The sequence below is a fragment of the Schistocerca americana genome, chromosome 11 (assembly GCF_021461395.2).
Source record: "Schistocerca americana isolate TAMUIC-IGC-003095 chromosome 11, iqSchAmer2.1, whole genome shotgun sequence".
NCBI classification, from domain to species: Eukaryota; Metazoa; Arthropoda; class Insecta; order Orthoptera; family Acrididae; genus Schistocerca; species Schistocerca americana.
Genome location: NC_060129.1, coordinates 95,394,945 through 95,420,914, shown reverse-complemented (window position 1 = coordinate 95,420,914; position 25,970 = coordinate 95,394,945). Strand labels below are relative to the sequence as shown.

The 25,970-nt window shown below is 45.2% G+C and overlaps 1 protein-coding gene across 1 annotated transcript in view; it reads right to left on the bottom strand.

The window, feature by feature from the left end:
- Positions 1–25,970, bottom strand: part of LOC124553299 (cortactin-binding protein 2-like) — a 186,342-nt gene that overhangs the window by 112,854 nt on the left and 47,518 nt on the right. Inside the window, exon 5 of the mRNA XM_047127179.1 lies at positions 2,445–2,630. Coding sequence (XP_046983135.1) covers positions 2,445–2,630 — 186 coding nt within the window. The remainder of the gene's footprint in view (positions 1–2,444; positions 2,631–25,970) is intronic.

The following is a 25,970-nucleotide window of genomic DNA, read 5'->3' as shown; positions in this document are numbered from 1 at the left end:
CATATGTGGGGAAAGGTATTCACCACATCCGCAACTCAGAAGATTTCCTGCAACGCCTCAAGCAACTGCACATCACAGATTCGGACATCATGGTTAGTTTTGATGTGGTATCGCTGTTCACCAGGGTCCCACTGAAGGACTCACTAGAACTGATTGCAGAGAAATTTGATGGTGCTCTGTTGGACCTGTTCAGTCATACACTGACATCCACGTATTTCCTGTACAGAAACCAATATTACGAGCAAACTGAAGGTGTAGCTATGGGCAGCCCACTGTCCCCTGTGGTTGCCAACATGTTTATGGAGAATTTTGAGGAGAGGGCATTGGAGACAGCCACATTTAAACCCACATGCTTCTTTAGGTATGTGGATGACACCTTCGTGATCTGGCCACATGGGATGGACAGGCTCAATGAGTTTCTTGAACATCTTAACTCATGCCACCCTAATATCAAGTTCACCATGGAACTGGAGAAGAATGGCCAGCTGTCATTTCTGGATGTACTAGTCCAGAGGAAAGCAGATGGATCAATTGGCCACAGTGTGTACCGAAAACCTACACACACTGATTTATATCTGCAGGCCAGCAGTTGTCACCACCCTGCACAGAAGAATGGGGTTCTGAAGACTTTGGTCCACAGAGCACGTGCCCTATCAGACCAAGAGAATCTACCCATAGAGATAGAACGTCTCAAAACAGTTTTCTCCAAGAATGGATACATGGACAGACAAATTGAGAGGGCACTCCGACCAGCCACTATACCACAGGTTCCTGAAGAAGACCAAGATGAAGCAAGGAAGGTGGCATATCTGCCCTATGCTGGCTCTATTTCTGCCAGAATCAGTAGGATCCTGCGTAAACACAATATCAAGTGTGTTTTCTGTCCATCCAACAAGATCGGGGGACTGCTGGGGAGTGTCAAAGACGACCTGGGGTTACGAAAACCAGGGATTTACAATATACCTTGCCAATGTGGCATGTCCTACATTGGCCAGACGACAAGAACTGTGGAGATCAGGTGCAAAGAACATCAGAGGCACACTAGATTAAGACAGGTGACTAAGTCAGCCATTGCTGAACACTGTCTAGAGCTAGATCATGCCATGAAGTATGAGGATACCAAGATTCTAGCACAAACACCCAGATTTTGGGACAGTGTCATAAGAGAATCGATTGAGATTAAAATGGCTGACGATCTTATGAATCGTGACACAGGGTACCAGCTAAGCAGAGCCTGGGATCCGGCTCTGGAATTGTTAAAGGAGCAACGGGGCCAGCTGCAACACTACACAAACAGTAGAACCAGAGACATGGAGATGGCAAACGAGCCCCTGACGGACTGCCAGGAGCACCAGACCGAAGATGGAACACCCAGAAGTGGGACTGGTGGGCGCGGACCACAGAGGGAACATCCAGAGCCGCAGCAGATGAAAAACGGAGCGGCAACGCTCCAACAGGTCGTGGTGAGCGGGCGCGGACCGCAGGGGGAACGCCTGGTACCCCAGACCGTAGATGAAACCCCCAGGAGCGGGTTTGGTGGGCGCGGACCGCAGAGGGAACACCTAGAACCGCAGCGGACGGAAAACGGAGCAGCAACGCTCCAGCAGGTCACACGGAATGGGCGCGGACCACAGAGGAAGCGCCTGCAGCCGTTGGTGGAGGGGGAAGTCCATAGGCATAAATACTGGACCAGATCCACTCGAGGAGCAGTCTCAGGTCGCACCTGATGAAGGTCTCGAGCTACGTGACCGAAATATCGTGCAAGTACGACGCTGATATCCGGCAGAACACCCGACAACCCAAGATGTCAACATATTATCTGTTTCAGGGTTAATCTTGTAACGTTTGCTATCAAAGCTAATTGTGTAACTCTTGTGTTTTATTTTTATTTTGTTGTAGGCCCTAGTTCTATAAAAGATATTTCACTTTTCCAACAACGCTGTACAGGTAGAATGTTCGAGAAGGCAGGTGCTTTGCACTTATGGACAGTCTTTCGCAGGCTCTGTAGCTGTAGTTACACACGAAAGGGGAAACATTAGTAAAATGAGACGTCACTTTAAAAACAACCGTAAGTACAAAACGCACACGCACAAAATTCAACATTAATATCTATGATAGGCAGGAAACTGGCTGGCTAGTTTTCTTGACACTGCAAGAAATGACTTTGTGTTAATGCTTATCTTAGACCCCACAATAAGCGTATCTTCACGTAGAAAATAATTTACAGCCGTCATCTCTTGCTTGATCGTAACGTTTCACGACTTCCCTTGCCACCGTTACACGACAGTTTCTGAGTAATCTGAATGCCACCACTGGTAGCACTTTTACAGGAAACTTTGGCAGCTTTACTTTTATAATTACGTGGACTGTATTTGTTCGAACGTCTCAGTTTTGCTTCGTTCGGCCGAGATGTGTCTCAAATCTCCCACAGTGCATCCACACACTCCAGCGGCACGACTGCGGCCTGCCGCACGCTCGTAACTCGGACAGCCGCACGCAGTACGGCCAGCCCAGAGAGCCGGCTCGCCTCGCTCTGGAGACGGCGCCCTGGCTGCCCAGCCTCGCTGGCCAGAACGAGCGGCACTGCGGCGGCAGCTGGCGGCCTCTGCTGCCGGGACCGGCGCTCCCACCTGCAAGCGGCCGGCGCTGAGCCACGGGGCGGGGCCCACCGAAGCGCCCGGCGCCTCCCGTTAACTGTGCCGCCGACCTACACGAGGGAGAGACCAACTCCGATCAAGACATGGCAATTTTTTATTTTCACTACGGTGTTCCCTTCCACGCATTTCATTATTCGTGTTTTCTTATTTCACCATAAACAGACACCATGACCACCGTCCGTGATTGTCCGCTGTCTCATTTAGAAAAGCGGCCACCCCAGAACATAAACTTATTGTTACTTTAATAACGGCTGTCAGTACTCGAAATTGCAATACCGAAACGCAGTCTACTATAATGATAGTACATTACCTGTTATCTGATAGTCCTTTATTTATAATTAAAAATGCCTGACAGTCGATCCTCAATATTTGCTATGTTGAGATCATGTATTTTAACCACTCTGCGAGTGTCAGCTATTGAAACTACCAGTGAAGTAGTATCACATCACTCCGCTCCATCACTAAACTGCCATTGACATTATCATTACCAGGAGAGACACGACGTTAAAGCCAACACTACAGTGATACAAGTTTCCGTGCGTACCAACGCCACAGGTGATGAACAGGTTGAAAGAATGGACGATAAAAGACATCACTCAAATAGTTAAGCGAGACAAAGATTTAAAATATGACGAGAGACTGGAATACGGTAGCTGGTTAGGAAGACAAAATAGTAAGAAAATGTAGGCTTTGGGGAAGGGATGAAAGGCGAAGCCACCTCATAGAATTCTGCACAGACCATAACGTGATCATCGCCAACATCACACACATCCATGCCCGAGGCAGGATTCGAACCTGCGACCGTAGCGGTCGCGCGGTTCCAGACTGAAGCGCCTAGAACCGCTCGGCCATTCGGGCCGGCAGAGAGGAGAGGAGGAGGGGCTATACAAACTGACATGGCCACAACGTTAGATTGCTGTGAAATGTCTGAACACGAGAGACAATACAGTTCCTATCACTCAGCTAAGTAGATAGACTGGAGAAAGGAAAACCAGTCTTCGTAGCATTTCCATGTTCAGAGAAAGGTTTCGACAATATTAACTGAAAGACACTCTTTCAAGCTCTGGAGGTATCAATCATAAAACACAGGGACACAACATTATCTGCCGGCCGGTGTGACCGAGCGGTTCTAGGCGCTTCAGTCATCCTCGGGCATGGATGTGTGTGATATCCTTAGGTTGTTTAAGTAGTTCTAAGTTCTAGGGGACTGATGACCTCAGATGTTGAGTCCCATAGTGCTCAGAGCCATTTGAACCATTTTTTGCTTATCAACACGTTGCCAACCTAACGAAGTATATACTGAAAAACAAAGTCTGTTCATTCTGTTCCCTTTATATCTAAGTGTGTGTGTAGTCAGTCAGGGTGAGTTTTTATTACTAGTATCTGTTTCGATAGCTTACATAAGCTTGCATTCCAAAATGCTAAACGACTTTACTTAAAGAAACAGCCAGCAAGATATAAAATTGAAATGTACGGAGCCTATTGTTAGAAATACTGACTAAGGTAATTAAATTGCTTATTGTGCTCTCAAATGCTGTAGTGCCTGCTTAGTACTTAAAGTATTTCTATGGTATCCACATCCTATTAGTGGCAACAGAAATAACGGTGTTTTTATAGTTTCCATACAGCTACCAGGGACCGACCGCATGTCGGCAAACGTCGTAGTTAAGGCAGGAGGCGGAGTGTCACTTACCTTGTTTGACATTTAAATCCAATTTTTTTTAACGTGTGGTGTAGTACAGCAAAGAAAATTTCCAGCTCTGTCTGGTCCCTTAGGTTTCTCCGTTCGTAGTTGCTGTCTCATGTCCAGTCGTGATCGAACATGATCACGACACAAGTAAATTAAGTGGCAATGCGAACTCTGTTCTTAATCTTGAGAACTTCTGCAAACGATTTCAGGTGGCATATAAACTATGACATACAGTACTTAAGTTTTTGAAAAGTCTTTGCTCTTCCCGCCAAGAAGTGGTGCAAAACTCACAACAGATTTCTGAATCTTCACGAGACAATAATAATTTAATCTAAATATAAATACGAGGGCAGTTCAATAAGTAATGCAACACATTTTATTTCTCGGCCAATTTTGGTTGAAAAATCCGGAAATTTCTTGTGGAATATTTTCAAACATTCCCGCTTCGTCTCGTATAGTTTCATTGACTTCCGACAGGTGGCAGCGCTGTACGGAGCTGTTAAAATGGCGTCCGTAACGGATGTGCGTTGCAAACAACGGGCAGTGATCGAGTTTCTTTTGGCGGAAAACCAGGGCGTCTCAGATATTCATAGGCGCTTGCAGAATGTCTACGGTGATCTGGCAGTGGACAAAAGCACAGTGAGTCGTTGGGCAAAGCGTGTGTCATCATCGCCGCAAGGTCAAGCAAGACTGTCTGATCTCCCGCGTGCGGGCCGGCCGTGCACAGCTGTGACTCCTGCAATGGCGGAGCGTGCGAACACACTCGTTCGAGATGATCGACGGATCACCATCAAACAACTCAGTGCTCAACTTGACATCTCTGTTGGTAGTGCTGTCACAATTGTTCACCAGTTGGGATATTGAAAGGTTTGTTCCCGCTGGGTCCATCGTTGTCTAACCGAACACCATAAAGAGCAAAGGAGAACCATCTGTGCGGAATTGCTTGCTCGTCATGTGGCTGAGGGTGACAATTTCTTGTCAAAGATTGTTAAAGGCGATGAAACATGGGTTCATCACTTCGAACCTGAAACAAAACGGCAATCAATGGAGTGGCGCCACACCCACTCCCCTACCAAGAAAAAGTTTAATGCCATACCGTCAGCCGGTAAAGTCATGGTTACAGTCTTCTGGGACGCTGAAGGGGTTATTCTGTTCGATGTCCTTCCCCATGGTCAAACGATCAACTCTGAAGTGTATTGTGCTACTCTTCAGAAATTGAAGAAACGACTTCAGCGTGTTCGTTGGCACAAAAATCTGAACGAACTTCTCCTTCTTCATGACAACGCAAGACCTCACACAAGTCTTCGCACCCGAGAGGAGCTCACAAAACTTCAGTGGACTGTTCTTCTTCATGCACCCTACAGCCCCGATCTCGCACCGTCGGATTTCCATATGTTTGGCCCAATGAAGGACGCAATCCGTGGGAGGCACTACGCGGATGATGAAGAAGTTATTGATGCAGTACGACGTTGGCTCCGACATCGACCAGTGGAATGGTACCGTGCAGGCATACAGGCCCTCATTTCAAGGTGGCGTAAGGCCGTAGCATTGAATGGAGATTACGTTGAAAAATAGTGTTGTGTAGCTAAAAGATTGGGGAATAGCCTGGTGTATTTCAATGCTGAATAAAACAACCCCTGTTTCAGAAAAAAAATGTGTTGCATTACTTATTGAACTGCCCTCGTACATTTAAAAAAAAAAAAGAAAAAAAAGAAAACACCACACTTGGCACCCGAACAAGGACTCTACTGAAATCACGAAAATAAGTCCTCTTGTGTTTGCTGCTAATATAGATAGATGTATTTAACAATAGATTTATTTTTAATGTGCGCGCTACGCACTTAAAAAAATTGTGGAGGAGAATTTCAGAGAGGAAAGACGAGCCGAAGGCGGGAAACGGACAAATTTTACATCCAGTTGCCAAGTTTCAATACATCAAACGTAAGTTACGAAAAAATTTCCATTTGCAGTTGAGACGCTTCAGTAGTACAGTTCTCTTTCCAGCTACATTACCATTCTTCCTTTTATTTCCATCTGCACATTTAAAAAATCAGCTTAAAATTCTTTTTTAGTCAAAATTCAGTAGGACTTGCAACGTAGAGTCTGAATCTCATTGTTGAGTCTAGATTTCAATGTGTAAATATGGCGTCGTGTTACATGTAAAATGCTGGCGCTGTGTGCTAATTCAGTTGTTTAGTGTGCCCGTCTTCAATCTTGTCTTCTCCCCTTCAGTTCACAGGCGTTTCTTAGGCGAGTGCAACTCCGATACTTGACAGACAGCACGTGACCTGACGTCACAAGCAAAGGACAGAAGAACCGCGTTGCAGACCACTTGTAGCTGACGTAATATTGTTGTCAAACACACACCGCGAGATGGAGGAGGGTAAACAGAAATTAATCCCGACAGCAGGTGGCAGTGACGATATGAACAGCACTCAATATTCGCTGCGCTCACGTGCGATTAGCATGCGAGTGGAGGCGGAGGCTAACGCCGGTGATATGATTGACACAGACCAAACAATTCAAACCATTCCCGCGGGTAGCAACCCAACTGTGGATACGAATGCAATGCTCCTTCAGATCCACAAATCGATGACAAATAATGATAGGGAAAAGGAACAATTGCGGTTACAAAGGAAACGAAAAGCAAGAGAGAGAGCTGAAAGAGAGGAGGAAAACAAAAAAGAACTAATGCGAGATTTTACCGATTTAAATAAACAATTTGACGTGATAAATGAAAAATTTGAAGTGGTGAAAACTAAAATAAGTACCGACTTGAAAACTGAACTGAATACGCAATTGGGCGAGGTCAAGTCGGAAATAAGTGGGCAAATCGAAGCAGTAAAATCTGAGATCCGTAAACAGGTTGAGGCTGAGATTTAGTAAATTTGATGCAGCACTAGGAGCTGCCAAGGGTGAAATTAATGCCACGATAGAAGCATACCATAGCGAAACTGTAGCGTTAAAGGGTAATTGTGGTATCCACGTCAAAGGAGGTCAGCGCCATGAAACTGGTTGTCACTAATATGGGAGAGGAGATAGATGGTTTGACGAAACAAGTAGAATCACTTGACATAGAGGAGCAGGTAAAAAATTCCGGTAAAGGCTCACGCCGAAGCGTTATCCGACCACGACACAGAGTGGATAGAAAGCAAAGACTATCTGATAGAAAAAACAGAACTGAAGGAAGTAGTAAGGGAAGTTACTTATGATCTTTTGGCGGAACCAAGAAAATCGGGAGACACCGTGTTATCTGAGCTGGGACAGATAAGGCGAACTTTGGCACAAGACCTTCATCAGTGGAAGCAGCAGGTCATTGAAGAGGAGCAGACATTAAAGAACAAAGTGGGAAGTCCTTTACATCTGGTGGGTAGCGAATGGAATCACTCCCCATACCGAAATGACAATAGGCAAATTCATTACAGCACTCCACTTGATGACACGTCGTAACACAGTCCGACAGACGCAGTGCGTAACCACATTGAACTGAACAGCCCACCAACGCTCATAACACAAATGCAGGAAGAAAGTGTATTGCAACACAAAACATTTCCAACCTTTCATCCGCAAGAACCTGACATACACCCGATGGTATTTTTGCGAAACTTCTCTGGAGTATTTCCGAACAGCTGGACAGACAAGCAAAGAATAGAGTTTGTGGCGGGTATATAACAGGAAATGCCGCCTTATGGGGAATAGAAATGACGGACAAGTGCAGGACCTATAATGAATTCGATCGAATGTTTCTGAACAAATTTTGGAGTGACGGGGTTCAGCAACGTTTAAGAAAAGAAGTGTTCAATGCGGAAATGTTCAATTCGAAACATGGCAGTCTCAGAAGGTATTTCGAAAAATAGTTAGCAGAAATTAAATTCTGGGACTCGCCAATTACAAATAAAGACGCGATCAAGATTTTGAAAACTAAATTGCCCATCTCTATAAGGGAGAAAGTAGTTAACGTTTCCGGGGACGATACCGAAGCATTTGTTTCCATATTGGACTCATTGGATTCGATTCGCGAAGACGCGGTAGCAAATGTTGGTAGCGCTCCGAATGGAGTGAGCAGGCGAAACGTGGAGGTTGCGCGGCCAACAATGGCAGTGAGGGAAGAGCGCGCGGAAGCGACGCTCACTGGCGACCGTCCGGCGGCTGCAGAAGCCAACAGGCGTCGACCGAAGGATGATAATAAACAACGGTGCAGCCCAGTGGATAGAACACAACGGCCACAGTACGGAAACTAGACACACAATTATCCACAAAATCAGTACGGAAACAAACCACCACAGAAGGAAATTATCAGGGCAGACCAGTCTTTAACAGGACGCGCGAGTGGAAATCAAATAAATGGCACGGGACAAGTGCAGGACAACAACATTTTGCTAGTAATGACAGTACAATACACTACTTGGCCCAGAATACATTTTGACCTCCGACAAATATAATTTTTTCCGATCTCTCAAGTGATTATGCGGGAAATCCGAAGCCGAAACGGCAAAAGACTGCACGAATCTATTAAGCGTAAAGTGGATCGAACACGGGACAAGAACCTTGTCCACCACCCTTCGTGCCACAGTCACAACACCAACACGAAACGGAGGAGACGTTAAGGGCGATATCCGATAGGGAGAACCACCATCATTAGGAAAACTAGAAACAGCATTTTTTCCAAAATCAGGCTGGCGTTGATTTCACTGACAACGTATGCAAACCCCTTGTAAGAAAGCATTTGGCAAAAATGTAAATAAGGTTATTGAATACAGAGAAGGTGAGAGAATCTTACTGAGGACTCATTTTAAACCATCGTAAGTGGGAGCGCGTTTACGAAGGCCCATACGTTATTGTCAGGAAGCCGCACACAGGATGTTACTTGCTAGCCGACCCCGTGACTGGAAGGATTAAAGGTCTGTTCCACCATAGTGACCTAAGAAAATTCCACAATGGGAACACACGAAAGAAATTTGCAGGTGTTTGTAGTACGAGGCAATTTCAAAGCATCATCAGAGAACAAGGTAAGTCGTCGACGTCGAATGATAACTCAAGAAAAACGACAAGCCAGTAGTTAATACGTCTGGAGGTCATCATACACTGCTGACTGTGTGAGGAAAGTTTGTACCGATCTGTTAACTGAATACAGGTAAAGGAACATGGCAAAGAGAGAACTTAGTACTAGTTTCAAGTTAGTATGTAGGTATACGATCCATGCTCGTGTGGTAATCAGCCCCCGGTATGTGTGAATCAAAGAGGAAGGAGTGGTCAGTGCCGTTCTCTCAGGTTTTATAATAAAGGATTTTTTTCTTGTTAAGAAACTAAAGTCTCTCGGAGGACAGCTTGTACTCCTGTGTAAAACAAAGGGTCATAGCTTTTCGTGACTAGAATCTAAGAATAACAGAGGATATCGTAATGAGAGCGACACATTTCCTAAAAAAAGAGAGTAAATTATAATATGCTAAAGAACATGTGTAAGATCCGATGCTTAGAAGAAGTAATGTATGTGGAAAACTTCATTAGGAACAAAGTTTTAAAGTCTATGGCAGATAAGTTATGCTGACGCAAATTCGAAGGTGTAGCAAGTAAAAGAAGGGGTAGAAATAACGCTATATTATAAGTTCCATGGAAATATTATACTTAGGAAATGCCAGCCGCTAGACTAAATGTAGCGATTAATAACAGGAGTCCGCAGGCTACAGGGTCAAGTAACCAAGTAAACAATTGGTCAAACAAGCACATGCATAGAGGCGTGTAAAAGAATCAATTATATTTTCTAAGTGAGTGACACGCAAAAAGCAACTGCAGCAGCATAAGCGCTCGCATGTAAATGATTCTTGTTTAGCATGATAATTTTTATAATGTCCAGATTATTTAAATGGTGATTTGTGTGTTCCTTTATAAAATACACTCCTGGAAATGGAAAAAAGAACACATTGACACCGGTGTGTCAGACCCACCATACTAGCTCCGGACACTGCGAGAGGGCTGTACAAGCGATGATCACACGCACGGCACAGCGGACACACCAGGATCCGCGGTGTTGGCCGTCGAATGGCGCTAGCTGCGCAGCATTTGTGCACCGCCGCCGTCAGTGTCAGCCAGTTTGCCGTGGCATACGGAGCTCCATCGCAGTCTTTAACACTGGTAGCATTCCGCGACAGCGTGGACGTGAACCGTATGTGCAGTTGACGGACTTTGAGCGAGGGCGTATAGTGGGCATGCGGGAGGCCGGGTGGACGTACCGCCGAATTGCTCAACACGTGGGGCGTGAGGTCTTCACAGTACATCGATGTTTTCGCCAGTGGTCGGCGGAAGTTGCACGTGCCCGTCGACCTGGGACCGGACCGCAGCGACGCACGGATGCACGCCAAGACCGTAGGATCCTACGCAGTGCCGTAGGGGACCGGACCGCCACTTCCCAGCAAATTAGGGACACTGTTGCTCCTGGAGTATCGGCGAGGACCATTCGCAACCGTCTCCATGAAGCTGGGCTACGGTCCCGCACACCGTTAGGCCGTCTTCCGCTCACGCCCCAACATCGTGCAGCCCGCCTCCAGTGGTGTCGCGACAGGCGTGAATGGAGGGACGAATGGAGACGTGTCGTCTTCAGCGATGAGAATCGCTTCTGCCTTGGTGCCAATGATGGTCGTATGCGTGTTTGGCGCCGTGCAGGTGAGCGCCACAATCAGGACTGCATACGACCGAGGCACACAGGGCCAACACCCGGCATCATGGTGTGGGGAGCGATCTCCTACACTGGCCGTACACCACTGGTGATCGTCGAGGGGACACTGAATAGTGCACGGTACATCCAAACCGTCATCGAACCCATCGTTCTACCATTCCTAGACCGGCAAGGGAACTTGCTGTTCCAACAGGACAATGCACGTCCGCATGTATCCCGTGCCACCCAACGTGCTCTAGAAGGTGTAAGTCAACTACCCTGGCCAGCAAGATCTCCGGATCTGTCCCCCATTGAGCATGTTTGGGACTGGATGAAGCGTCGTCTCACGCGGTCTGCACGTCCAGCACGAACGCTGGTCCAACTGAGGCGCCAGGTGGAAATGGCATGGCAAGCCGTTCCACAGGACTACATCCAGCATCTCTACGATCGTCTCCATGGGAGAATAGCAGCCTGCATTGCTGAGAAAGGTGGATATACACTGTACTAGTGCCGACATTGTGCATGCTCTGTTGCCTGTGTCTATGTGCCTGTGGTTCTGTCAGTGTGATCATGTGATGTATCTGACCCCAGGAATGTGTCAATAAAGTCTCCCCTTCCTGGGACAATGAATTCACGGTGTTCTTATTTCAATTTCCAGGAGTGTATTATCCAAAATACCGACCCCTGATAATACTTCAGACATCATATTCCAAGGATCAGCTCGTAGAGGTTTACTTGTACTGTCCGGGCAAAGCAACTCACACGAAAAGCGTGTAGCTTCGCGACGAGATGAGTTAAATTTTGCTTGTTGAAGCCAATTAGAGTCGAGCATTGTTTGGCGTGCAATTGAGTTTGTTGTCTTTGTAACGCGCGGTTAGTTAGTCATCGCCCGTATATTTTGAAGCGAATAGTATTCAGCGCGCAAAAGGAGGCAGTCTCTATGTCTGGAAGCTGTCCTCAACTTAAAGAACACAGTAAACACAATTAAATGGACATGTAAATGAAAAAAGTGATAAAAAGAGGAGTGTTGTCAAAGAGGAAGACAATTAGTTTGTCTTTGAGACAATTAAAAAATGTAATAAGAATTTGACGGTAACGAATTAATAAAAGTGGTAACTCTGTTTACAAGAGGAGACTGAAGAATAGTCTTAAGCGGAAGACGTAAATTTTAACTGGTAAGCAAGAGAGAGCCATAAGAAAATGACGACAGCAGTTCTGTACCGGACGTGATCATTAGATTAAGAATATATGTATGTATATATATAAGCAAATTATTTAAATATTATTAGTCAAGGTATCTTGTTATCCTTCTGTGATAGTGTTATTTTTGCAAAGAGAAAGTGAGATGAAGGACGACGTTTAGTTCACGAACGCCTATCAAAGTGAAAGTGAAACTTTGTGCATCGAAAAGCGAGTCTGTGTCACGACTCTTTATACCACACCTTGTGTGTATCAGTTTTATTTTTAACATGTGCAACGGCCAGTGAAGAAGTATGGTTCGCCATGCAGCCCTCGCAAGCCAGCAAAATAACTTCCTCTCGCTTACCTGTGAGTCCTTCACGGACAGTTGACGAGTGGTACGACGAGATGACTTCGTCCAGGATTCGTCGGTGAAGCAACAGCAGTAATCCTCAAACAACGTGCTTTAAACGCACCACGTTATTGGCGGACAACACAACACACAACCTATCTACGATAGCGCGCGTTATGCTGGCCGGTGTTAGTCTGCCAACATTGCAGCGCAGCGGCGTATGACGAAGTAATGGATATTTGTAACTTTACATAGCTCGTACGGAAAGATATAGGTGTTCATTCTTTCCGCGCGCTATACGAGATTGGAATAATAGAGAATTGTGAAGGTGGTTCGATGAACCCTCTGCCAGGCACTTAAATGTGATTTGCAGAGTATCCATGTAGATGTAGATGTAGATGTGGATGTAATGGCCGGGTCCGCGTGGCTCGCTCCGGCAATAACTGAGACTTCATACTACTTTGAAGGACATTGTTCTATATGTACATAGAAAACATATTTTAGAGACTGAAGGAGAACGATTTGTATTAAGCAAAGAATAAAATGGTCACGACTAGAATAAACTTCGGTCACGGTCAGAACGACATTGATATTTGCCTTAACCGCTGTCATAAACAAGAGCAGAAGTCAGTGAGAAATGAAAAAAAGAAAGAAATGATCCTTACCCATCCTGAACCCATTGTAATTAAACCGAAATTTTAAGTAATACTAATGCAGAGTATTCTCCATTTATGTTCCATATTCCATGAGTTCACGGAGAATAGCAAATTCCATTCAGTGAAGTGGTAGAAAAGGGACTCACATCGTGAGCGATTCTTGACAAACAATTCGACGGCACAGTGTGATCCACGAACCAATGTACAATGTGTGTAAAATAAGAAAGAATATTATGATGAAATAAACACGATCCTATCGAGCTTGTAGAGACACTGAAAATTTGGAAAACGTGTAAAAGAAAAATGAAAATGTCATGTCAACTTCATAGTTTGTAAGCATTTTAGGATTGTGCAGGTAGTTATACGTGTATGTATTTTTTTTTCTCTGCGTCAATACCTGTCATGTCCACTTAATGTATATAGCTCTTTATTGTGAATAGTAATACTTTCCATGTTGATGTAGACGTTAAGAAACCCTGTGACCAAAACACAGATGCAGATGAACTGCACAAAGACAGTTTTTACTAATGATCTTAACAATGAATATTTTCTCTGTTATGGTAACTTTGGGAAACGTCAAGTGTATACCACTATATAACTACTCAATTTCAGCGGTAGATATGTATTTAATGCCACTAATATTACGAGCGACATGGGGACGGAAGCAATGCCTCCTGTATTCCTCCCCTCCCCATGGGAGGCAGTGTAACATTAGTATCTGTTTCGACAGCTTAAATAAACTTACATTCGATAATCTAACCATGCAGGCTCTTAAAAGCCATACAATTTGTGTAAAATTTTCTTAGATCGCCGCTGAGCAGCGACAACCTGATATTTCAAAGAATACCTTACGCGCCACGGCGCAGAATACGACTTGTTCATAAATTGTATCGATAGAGATCTTTCGTGTTTCTTATTTTTTGACAGCTGAAGAATTGTAATCCTCTCCTGTTCCCACAGTCCTGATATAGTTTTTAAAGACGGCGGACGCGTACATGGCGTGGTCCACAATCACTAATTAGTTATTATAAAATATTACTATTGTGCAGTGCTGTGTAAGAATTTGTGTGTGCAGCTAAGATGAAATGTCGAATATGCTAAAGGACTTTATTTAAAGAAACAGCCAGCAAGATATAAAATTGAAATGTACCGAGCCTGTTGTTAGCAGTACTGACTAAGGTAATTAAATTGGTTATTGTGCTCTCAAATGCTGTAGTGCCTGCTTAGTACTTAAAGTATTTGTATGGTATCCATTTCCTATTAATGGCAACAGAAATAACGGTGTTTCTATAGTTTTCATACAGCTACCAGGGACCGTCTTATAAAGGCACATTTGCATGCCGTGCGTGAGTTTCCTCGGAAAGCGGAATCTTAATTAAATAATTAATCTCTGACAAATAAATAAAGGCTATGGCATAGAACTGCAGTGCTATGCCACCGATAAAATAAAATACAATTCTGACACTCTTATGTTTCATTAAGAAGAAGTAGGTTGAGTAGAATACCTGGTGCGGGAAGCACGTATATTTTATTAACTGGTACACTGGCATATTTGATGTTATATAAGAACACTGCGAGTTGCAGTCTTACTAGGCACTCGATTCTGTAAAGAATTTATATTTATGAAAGTAAGTAGAATTGTTTAACTGTAGGTTTATTCGTTGAATATATCTGATTTAACTAACTGTGTAAACTTTTCTATGTTTAGTAGACAGTCACCTCTGTACGACGTATTGACATGGCTAGCAAATTATTCTAATATTGAGATTTCGATTTTGAGTCCGCATCTACCGCAGGAGTTTTTGGAAACGATTTAAATACGAAGTCCGATTATTTGAGTCTTATTTCACGGTCAACTACGAATAACGCTGCATTTACGAAAAAGCCATTGTCAAGCGTCTGATACCAAATAATTAAACGTCCACGTTCCAGATAAGCAAATATTAATTACAACCAATCACTATGATACATAATTAATAATTAATATTTTATTTTATTTATTTATTTATTTTATACTCTGGGTATTTCGCTTTCGAAATGATTGTGGAAAATTGAGACGCCATGTTGTCGCTGGATGACTACGTCATCTGCTAAACCGGGACGGCTTTCCGTTGTCGGATGCTGTGCCGTAGTTTCTTGCTCCGCATTCGGATCGAAATTTACGTGTGAGACGTTATCGCCCCGGAGCACCTGTCTTACATTCGCACTTATTGTATTGTTCTCTTCCATCACGGGATTTTCTATACCTAAACGCTGTTCATTTCTCTGTTGGCTTCCTCCATTTAGTTTATGATTTTTATTTTATTTATTTATTCTGGGAACATATAATCTACATAGGACAAGAAGGGACCTGCTTTGTGTGTAACGTCCGTACAATCTGCCCGCGTCGCGTCACGCTCCTAAAATCCACTTACGAACAACGTAGAAGGCTACCCTTAGCGGACGTGCTTCCCCAAGCGACAGCCACTGACCCTATCCGCGTTTCTGATGGGGAACGGGACGGTCCCAGCGCATTTCCTCCGCTGGCCTCTCGTACGAACGTGGCCACTGTGGCCTCCGCGCCGCCACCGCCTCCACTTCAGAACGAGCGGGCCGGCCGAAGTGGCCGTGCGGTTAAAGGCGCTGCAGTCTCGAACCGCAAGACCGCTACGGTCGCAGGTTCGAATCCTGCCTCGGGCATGGATGTTTGTGATGTCCTTAGGTTAGTTAGGTTTAACTAGTTCTAAGTTCTAGGGGACTAATGACCTCAGAAGTTGAGTCCCATAGTGCTCAGAGCCATTTGAACCATTTCAGAACGAGCGTACTCGGACACAAGGTGGTGAGCTGTCGGACAATTCCTCTGCCCTTCTCTGCCCTACTGGAGAGATTCCGTTGCAGGAGGCCTCTCCCCTCTCCTAGTTGCTGTTCGAGATTCGAAACCGCCCGGCAGTCTCTCCGATGTGACTGCCGAGACTGGGACGGCCTCCGTCACACGAGGACACACCCACTCCGCAGTTCCGCACTGTTTCCACCGACCTGCCAGCATTCCTGCGTCTGTTACGAGTTCCTGACCTTCTACGGGGAAACCGTGCCACGGCCCACTCCTGTTCACAACCCGCAGTGATGGCGTGCAAATTGAAACAATTATCTGGTCGTTTCCTGTGGAAAACTTATGTTTCTCCACTCTGGTATGAGTGGAGCCCCGTCCCCTTGGAACGTTTGGACTTCCCAGCATCGGAGTGGAGGCTTCAGTACTGTTCATACGGAGTACCGGTGTAACGTGTGCTCGAGCAACCCGTTCCGTTACATCTCGCTTATTTACGTGTCTTGGACCAGACAGTCTGACTCCCCCTGCCGATGTTGGCCAGATCAGCTCTAAATTGCGCCACGTAAAAAAAAGGGCTCTGACCACTATGGGACTTAACTTCTGAGGTCATCAGTCCCCTACAACTTAGAACTACTTAAACCTAACTAACCTAAGGACATCACACACATCGGTGCCCGAGGCAGCATTCGAACCTGCGGCCGTAGCGGTCCCGCGGTTCCATACTGAAGCGGCTAGAACCGCTCGACCACCCCGGCCGGCTACGCCACGTACGTGAATTTCATATTATACTAAGTTTTCTGGGAGCCAACACTTTATCGATGACACACGGCATCAGCGGATGTTTGCTTCCTCGTTGGGGAGTACAATTATCCCGATCCCCAGTTAAGATGGCCGCACCACTCACGTCCTGGAAGACAGTGTGGTTTCACGTCGGCCTCACCGCGGTGTAAGGTCACCAACAGTCTAATCCCCGCCTCCGCCTTCTTCGTCTCAGTCCGACTGGTTTTCGCGACGTGTGACGCATTGCCGCACAGCCTTGCCTCTTGAGGCAGAGGACACTGGCTGCGGATCCGCCGCCAGCTGCCTTCCCTTAGTCCACCGGCTGAAGCTGCTTTCTCGGTTTAACTTCTTCCGTGTACGGACTTTTCCGTCTCACCTCGGGCGAAGACTAATTCGATCTCGCGGCTCCTCTGACTCTGGGCCCACTGTGAAGTCGGCTGTGACGACCATCCTGACCGCAGCGTTTCTCGCCAGACGCGGTGAACGCTCACTGGAAGTGGCAGAGGCCTCCACGTTATCGAGCTTTATCTGAAAATACGTCCCATCCTGTCTCTAATCGTCAAGGAATTGGACAGCTCTATTTATTCCTTGTTCTGGAGCCTTGTCTCCTTGTGGCCTTCCTAGAGAAAAATTTAGTATTCCTTTTTGAGTCCCGGAATTGTTGAATTTATGTGTACCAAGTTTTCTTTTCAAAAAAAGAAGAATCAAAAGCAAACAAACAAATTAAAAATATAAACAAAAATAATTAAAAAACAGGAGGAAACCAACCAAGTACAATGTCCATGTGACGGACCAAAAGAGCGACAGACAGATTGGGGGGGGGGGGGTGCAGTCCTCTGCTTTCGACCCCTTCCCCCCCCCCCCCCCCCCCCCCTGTCTCCACCGCCCAAGCCTGAAGCTGACTGTGTCCGCTTTTTCCCGGAACAAAAAAAAAGTAGTGCAGTGGACGACATGTCTGGTTACTGTGCAGGTGGTTGTGACTTCAGATCTCGTCAGGGGCTGCAACATCATTTCAAGTCATGTCGATAAAGACTTGAAAATAATCACCATATTATTAAATCTTGTAGCACGAAATACATTCTTGACGGCACTGTGCAGCCAATACAATAATCCCTTTCTGCTTTTGTTTTTTAATCAGTTCATTACAATTATTAAACACTTACGTGTTGTGATGGGTGAATAAAACATTAAAATCACATAAGCGAAGATCCCAAATGAAGAAGATAGACAGGAATAAAGAAAAGTGAGCTAGTGAGAAGCATTGATGAGTCGCTTCGAGCAACCTGTGACGCGTATGCGGGGGCTGAGGGCCGGCCCTGCTGCACGCGGCTGCGACCCGGCAGGGCTGGTGCTCGAGTCCCGGGCAGCCGCCTCTCCTCCCTCCAGGCCGGACCTGCCTCGCGCGGATCGTCCTCAGAACGCCGCGGCGAGACCCAAGTCCACTGCCACCGTCTGGCCGAAGCTGCTGACAGCCTGACTCTTCAGCGGTGCCTCTCTGTGCCGGCGTCCGCCCACAACACGCGCAGTTTCCCACTTTCACCGCAGCCGCAGTCATTTGTCTCAACTGGGAAAGGGTGACGCAAGCCGACGTTGTTCCGTGAAACTTTCTGCTTCATTGCGTTCCACGTCAAGTTCGACGAGGTTGCGATCGCAGTTGTAGCGCGAATGGCGTAACACTAAAAGAATCCGAAATGAGGAGTTACAGTGTTCTATCTGCTTTGTATTCGGGCTCGCGTTTGTAACGTTTGACAACTTACGAGAGCTCCCTGCGTGTTCGAGTCTGCACAGAACGGAATTTTATGCCCAGGCAGCAGTGATTGTACAGTCATGCTCAAAAGTATCCGAACGACCTGAATTGCATTTCGCCTGATTCGTATGCAACCCACATAACGCAGCTGTCTAGCAGGTCCTCTAATCGCTCCTTAGTACAGTCGTTTGATTATTGAAAATGGTTCCAACGAGTCACCATTAGAAAACACTGCTCTGTATCGCAATAACTCAAGATGTAAAGTAATACCACGACACTAGAAATATCAAGGAACACCTTTTCCCAGATAAGACTGTGATTAAGGCTTGTAAGCTCACATTTATTGCAATAAATGATGTACCTGAAATGTTACCACTCTCATTATTACGTCAGATGGGTAACGTACGTAGTAAGTTCGTCGTATTCATGACTTCCTCTTCAAAGTAGCATACAATACTTGTTATTTAACACAAAATGACATTAAAAATTTAAGTTATTCACAAGCAGCTAGTAGAGAATATGTATGAACTTCAAATTACACGACGAACCGGCTCGTTTTGCATATGGATTCAAACCCAGGTCTAAGATTTCGTGACTGATAGAAACTAACAGTCATCCCTGACTAGGCATACAGAGAGTGATATACGTCGATTTTAGACAGTATCAGTGAGCAAATACCAACTTTAAATTACATAACGTGAACATTTTGAACGGACGCGGATTCCTACCCAGCATCTATTGTCCCTGTTAACGAACTACGAGAGATGTTAAATATTGCTTCTTCACAAATAACTTACTTCGAAATGCCGTGAGATAAAGCTTTGTGTTGGACAGGGATTCGAACCCAGAACCTAATCGAATTGCTATCGAAGCACGATAAACAGTGACATATCGAATTTTCTTGGCAGTGGCTAGATGTTTTAACTGAAATGACGAGACGAAACATTAATTTTTTCCTTCCCAGGACTCCAACCTGGCACCTATCGCTGTTATATTCTAGAGCAGCAGCGACATGTGAGCAAGTCTGAGCTAGAAATAATATGACGAAGAGTTCAGTCCTGACTGGGTATCGACTCCACACATGTCGTTGTTGACTACACACAAAGAGACGTCAGCTACCGAATTTTTCTCCACCAGCAGCTCGGAATAACATCCTTGAACTTACAGTGATCTCACAAATATTTCTGTGTCTCACTGGGAGTCAAAAACGTCAGCTATCGTTAGCGTTGACAACGAATGAAAATCCATTAAAAATCAAAATTATTATCCAACAGCAAATAGGTGTTCTCATGCTAGAGCTTGATAATACATAATGAAAATTGAGTGCCAGGCCAGGAGTCGAATCCATTCACGCGCAATATGTGGAGATGTTGAGGAATCTGCAGTTTTGAACAAACAACAAATTGTAATCGACCTGTATTGTCACGAAGGGATCAAAGTCCGCGTTAAGGGCGGTCTGAGTTGCATTCCCAGTTCAGAACCAATTTTATCGGCATACAGAAGCTCAATTAAAAGATGGAATAAATGACCTGTGACCCTACATAGCGTTTGTTTCGTCCCTAGAAATAAATAACTAATATAAGAAAGGCTGCTGGTGATAGAGTTCCGCCGGCCGCGGTGGTCTAGCGGTTCTGGCGCTGCAGTCCGGAACCGCGGGACTGCTACGGTCGCAGATTCGAATCCTGCCTCGGGCATGGGTGTGTGTGATGTCCTTAGGTAAGTTAGGTTTAAGTAGTTCTAAGTTCTAGGGGACTTATGACCTAAGATGTTGAGTCCCATAGTGCTCAGAGCCATTTGAACCATTTGATTTGATAGGTTGAACCCCAGTAAAGTCAGGAGTGGCGAAATGTGGGAAATCTAACATCTACTTGGTAGAGAAGTAATATCGTATTTAATGTGAATTTTAGACCACAATGCCTTTTACCTTCTTCACTCGGGATAGCCAGAAGAAAATAGAATCTGGCTCTCCCTATTAAAAATCATCAGCAGAAATTGCAATCGAACCCAGACCATCCCCATTGGAACCTACCATCAATCCAACAGACCACCAAATCCTCTTCTTTGAGACTCATTTTCTATCATAACCGTGTTTTGGCACACTCGATGAGAATTCTGACACACAGGTTCCCTGTAGTGGTTTGCAGCATGTTCAGTACATTCATTTACTTGGTTGACCGAATCGCCAAGAACTAGCTGCCTCGGCTACCCAGTGCATAAATTCGACTATATTTTGTAATCACCGAAATAAAATCGCGTAACTGCCACCTACACACAATTGCCAACAGTGTAGGATGCAGAAATTTAAATAGGAACTGTTCCTACATTTGAGCTACTCTATTGCGCTATCTGTTTGTTGAAGACGTCGTGCAGTGCAAAAGAAAAGCTGTAACTGTCTGTCTCTCAGAAGTCTAGGTCCGGACATATGCTTTATCTCACAGCACTGTGGATGCGAAAGTTCTGGAGGAACTGTTGTTGACTTCTGGAGGTGCTGAAGTTACGTGATAGCTACTAGTGTAACGGTACGCGTCGCGCGCATTAGATAAGACGTCGCGAGTTCTATTACATGCTCTGCTACATCTTTTAAAACGCAATTCTGCTGTCTCCTGTAGCTGTCAATTTAATGGAACTTTGAACATAATTCCCTTCACTTCTCAACCTAAAATAGTAAAATGGGGAAAAAGGGCTAACTTCTGCGACATTTTGTTCTTTACAGGTTTAATAGACGGCCAGGCAGCAGATGCATCTCGGAGCTTTTGTATTATGTATGGGGAGACCGCATCGTGCCAAAACAGTCAGGAAAGTATTTTCTACATTAGCTGTCGTCTGGTAGTGGCATTTTATTCTTCTTCAAACCTTGTTTGACAGCTTTAACTAAGATCAAGTTATCTACATGCATGTAATCAATAAACTGCATGTGCATTGTCAGACTGTTATATGTAACATCAGAGAATTCGCATACAGCATTGACGATTAATTTCTCTCTCATGCTTAGTATTGTTCTAACAACACTAAAAGAAACCTTGCGAATATTGTGCACTGTATTATAAGAAATGAATTATAACTACCCACGATAACCTTACGACGAAAGTCTGATTTAATAAAACTGAGTATCTGTACACAAGCGTGTCTCTATCGGCCTGAATTAGTAAAATACTACTCACATTGATTTCGATTGGGTCTGTGTTTGATTGGTATGCTGTGTCATACTCAACAGATATGCAAATGTGGCATTTCATAAATAAAGTTATGTATTCCTAGCAACCCAAAATTTGCTTGTCAGCAGGGGAAAGGGGCGTTACGTGTTGTACAGCATTGTAAGTTTTTCACCATTGCACTCTGAGCTGAAAGTATTTTCTTGCGATTTCCTTATCGATGTTTGATCTGACTGCTTGTGGCTCTTTCACAAAAGGGATAAAAACGTTATAGTCTGCGAGACTAAAACGGCGAACCATAACAGACGCTTCTACACAGGTCAGCACTTCCCCCTTCAGCTAGCAAACAGGTATGTGCTGCGCCTTCGTCTTACGAGACCAATACTGTCTAGAGCTCGTAAACCGCTACTAAAGGACGAGATTGGTTGCGATTTCCACGTGCAACGACTTTCCTGGGCTGAAAATCGTAAACTTACAATATTTTGTTACACCTCAAGCGATAATAATTCAGATTATTCAATGGAAATGACAGGAAAAATCAAGTGAACTTTGATGCTTAATTCCGTGTACACCAGGAAGTAACTCTTCGATCACAGAGTTGCCAAACATACGTTTTCTTGTTGGCAAATCTCAGTTACAGTACCAGCAGGAAGAAGACGAACCGATGTGATCCTACAGCGGGCTGGGAAGTGACCATAGCTGCCGTCTCAAAGACGCGGCTGCTATGGCTTGGAATACGTAATGCGTACGATTCGCATTTCTGTAACTAGGTTTAGGGACTGGAGCGTAGTTACTAATAATATGCAGAACTGACTGCAAACTAAGAACGATAAATCAGTAACTCTCATAGTTGCTTTTATATTTCTTTCGTAACTGTACTAAAAACTAAGAAACTCATTCACAGACGTTTTCGTGCCACGTCGGTAGTCGAACACACCAAACAAATAAAAATAAAAACAGAATGTGTGTGTGTGTGTGTGTGTGTGTGTGTGTGTGTGTGTGTGTGTGTGTGTGTGTGTGTGTGAGAGAGAGAGAGAGAGAGAGAGAGAGAGAGAGAGAGAGAGAGAGAGAAATAAAAAGGGATGATAGAGAGGGTAATAAATTGTTGTAAAGAAATTGAATACTGGTATGTAAAGAGATCTTTCACTAAAATGACACGTTCAACATCATTACGAAATGTCCTATTGTGATCTATGGCACAAGTACTAATCTAATGTAATCTAATCATATATTGCTGACTAGCAGCGAAGAGTCATGATTTACCGAAATTTTCGCCAAAATCAGTAATCAAATCTAAACTTGAAAAGAAAAGACGACAATTTTTTGTAATAAACCGAGACTCCTATCGAGGCCCTTTCATACCTGTTAGCTAACCACGAAAGATGTCTAATATACCTCAAATCAGAAGTAACAAAATACACTCCTGGAAATTGAAATAAGAACACCGTGAATTCATTGTCCCAGGAAGGGGAAACTTTATTGACACATTCCTGGGGTCAGATACATCACATGATCACACTGACAGAACCACAGGCACATAGACACAGGCAACAGAGCATGCTCAATGTCGGCACGAGTACAGTGTATATCCACCTTTCGCAGCAACGCAGGCTGCTATTCTCCCATGGAGACGATCGTAGAGATGCTGGATGTAGTCCTGTGGAACGGCTTGCCATTCCATTTCCACCTGGCGTCTCAGTTGGACCAGCGTTCGTGCTGGACGTGCAGACCGCGTGAGACGACGCTTCATCCAGTCCCAAACATGCTCAATGGGGGACAGATCCGGAGATCTTGCTGGCCAGGGTAGTTGACGTACACCTTCTAGAGCACGTTGGGTGGCACGGGATACATGCGGACGTGCATTGTCCTGTTGGAACAGCAAGTTCCCTTGCCGGTCTAGGAATGGTAGAACGATGGGTTCGATGACGGTTTGGATGTACCGTGCACTATTCAGTGTCCCCTCGACGATCACCAGTGGTGTACGGCCAGTGTAGGAGATCGCTCCCCACACCATGATGCCGGGTGTTGGCCCTGTGTGCCTCGGTCGTATGCAGTCCTGATTGTGGCGCTCACCTGCACGACGCCAAACACGCATACGACCATCATTGGCACCAAGGCAGAAGCGACTCTCATCGCTGAAGACGACACGTCTCCATCGTCCCTCCATTCACGCCTGTCGCGACACCACTGGAGGCGGGCTGCACGATGTTGGGGCGTGAGCGGAAGACGGCCTAACGGTGTGCGGGACCGTAGCCCAGCTTCATGGAGACGGTTGCGAATGGTCCTCGCCGATACCCCAGGAGCAACAGTGTCCCTAATTTGCTGGGAAGTGGCGGTGCGGTCCCCTACGGCACTGCGTAGGATCCTACGGTCTTGGCGTGCATCCGTGCGTCGCTGCGGTCCGGTCCCAGGTCGACGGGCACGTGCACCTTCCGCCGACCACTGGCGACAACATCGATGTACTGTGAAGACCTCACGCCCCACGTGTTGAGCAATTCGGCGGTACGTCCACCCGGCCTCCGGCATGCCCACTATACGCCCTCGCTCAAAGTCCGTCAACTGCACATACGGTTCACGTCCACGCTGTCGCGGCATGCTACCAGTGTTAAAGACTGCGATGGAGCTCCGTATGCCACGGCAAACTGGCTGACACTGACGGCGGCGGTGCACAAATGCTGCGCAGCTAGCGCCATTCGACGACCAACACCGCGGTTCCTGGTGTGTCCGCTGTGCCGTGCGTGTGATCATTGCTTGTACAGCCCTCTCGCAGTGTCCGGAGCAAGTATGGTGGGTCTGACACACCGGTGTCAATGTGTTCTTTTTTCCATTTCCAGGAGCGTATGTATGCATTTAATTAGGATGCGCATGATGTGAAGTTCTGTGACGGAGATACGAACCCAACACGTAATTGGATTGTTAACTAAGTAAAATCAAATGTTACGTATCGGTTTTTTTTACCAGCTGCTTTTCGTTTGAATCTAAAATAAAGATACAAATTTCTGTACCTGAGTGACAATCGGCTCTGGCTCTGAGCACTATGGGACTTAACATCTGTGGTCATCAGTCCCCTAGAAATTAGAACTACTTAAACCTAACTAACCTAACGACATCACACACATCCATGCCCGAGGCAGGATTCGAACCTGCGACCGTAGCAGTCCCGCGGTTCCGGACTGAGCGCCTAGAACCGCTAGACCACCGCGGCCGGCTGAGTGACAATCGAACCACACTTCTTTATCGCCCACGAATATAGCTTAAGTATCAATTGCTTACTCACCAACAGTGAGATGTGTGCGTGTTTGACCAGAAATTGCGGTCTTGTAAACAGGAACGAAATGATTGAACTATACTGTTCCGAGGGATTCAGATCCTCGAAAGCGGAGATACAAATTCTAATCACAGTGCAGCACCAAATTTTTCAACGTCTCTAGTTCAATCAAGCACAAGTAAACTAAGTGCCCTGTTCCTTTAAATGACTTTTCGATCATCAAAAAAAAAAAAAGAAAAATAATGTTTTTCTAATGTAAGTAAGTTTACTGGCGACAGTATTTCTGTTTATCAAGTCCGCCTATGTCATTTCCCAAATTAAACCTGCTCCGTCCAGTTGGGAATGAAGGAAAGTGATGTTTAATGCAGATTCTGGATTATAACGTGTTTCTCTTGAGGTTACCAGAGGTAAAGAAAATCTGTTTTTGCCTCTAAATGCCTGAACCCAGGCATTACACTTCTGATAGTTGGTTCCACTAGACCATTGTGGCCACATTTCCCAGCCCCAGGAGTGTGCTGTAACGGATGATGTGGTTTGCTTACAAAATTAGAAGTGTCTTTATATCCTGCTGACGTGAGAATAGCATAATAATAGAGTCGCATTTTTCCACCATGATTAGTCATCATAGCCTCGATGTGAAGCCACTTTGAAATTTTCACTAATTCAGGAAATTTCTTAGTTCGAGAAAATCCTCTTTGAAGTGTGAAGTTACCGGGTAATTCGATTATTACCGTCATTATTACTATCATTTTCTTCATACTGCTGCTGGAACACATGTGCTTGAAGATCATTTAAGGCGTTTTGGTCATTATAGAAGTAGTTGGCCAAGAACAGGTTCTTTCCCTGTGTACGGAATCCTTTTCATGTTAATATCAAACATCAGCAGTTACTCGTAGATTACATTAAAACTAAAGTAATTGATGAAGACGTTACTTGATAGCAAAAACACGCTGTCTTTCTTCATTTACTTGCCCCTAGAAATGGCTGTCGAATACTGCCAAACCAAGGGATGTTACTGCCTACTACGTCGC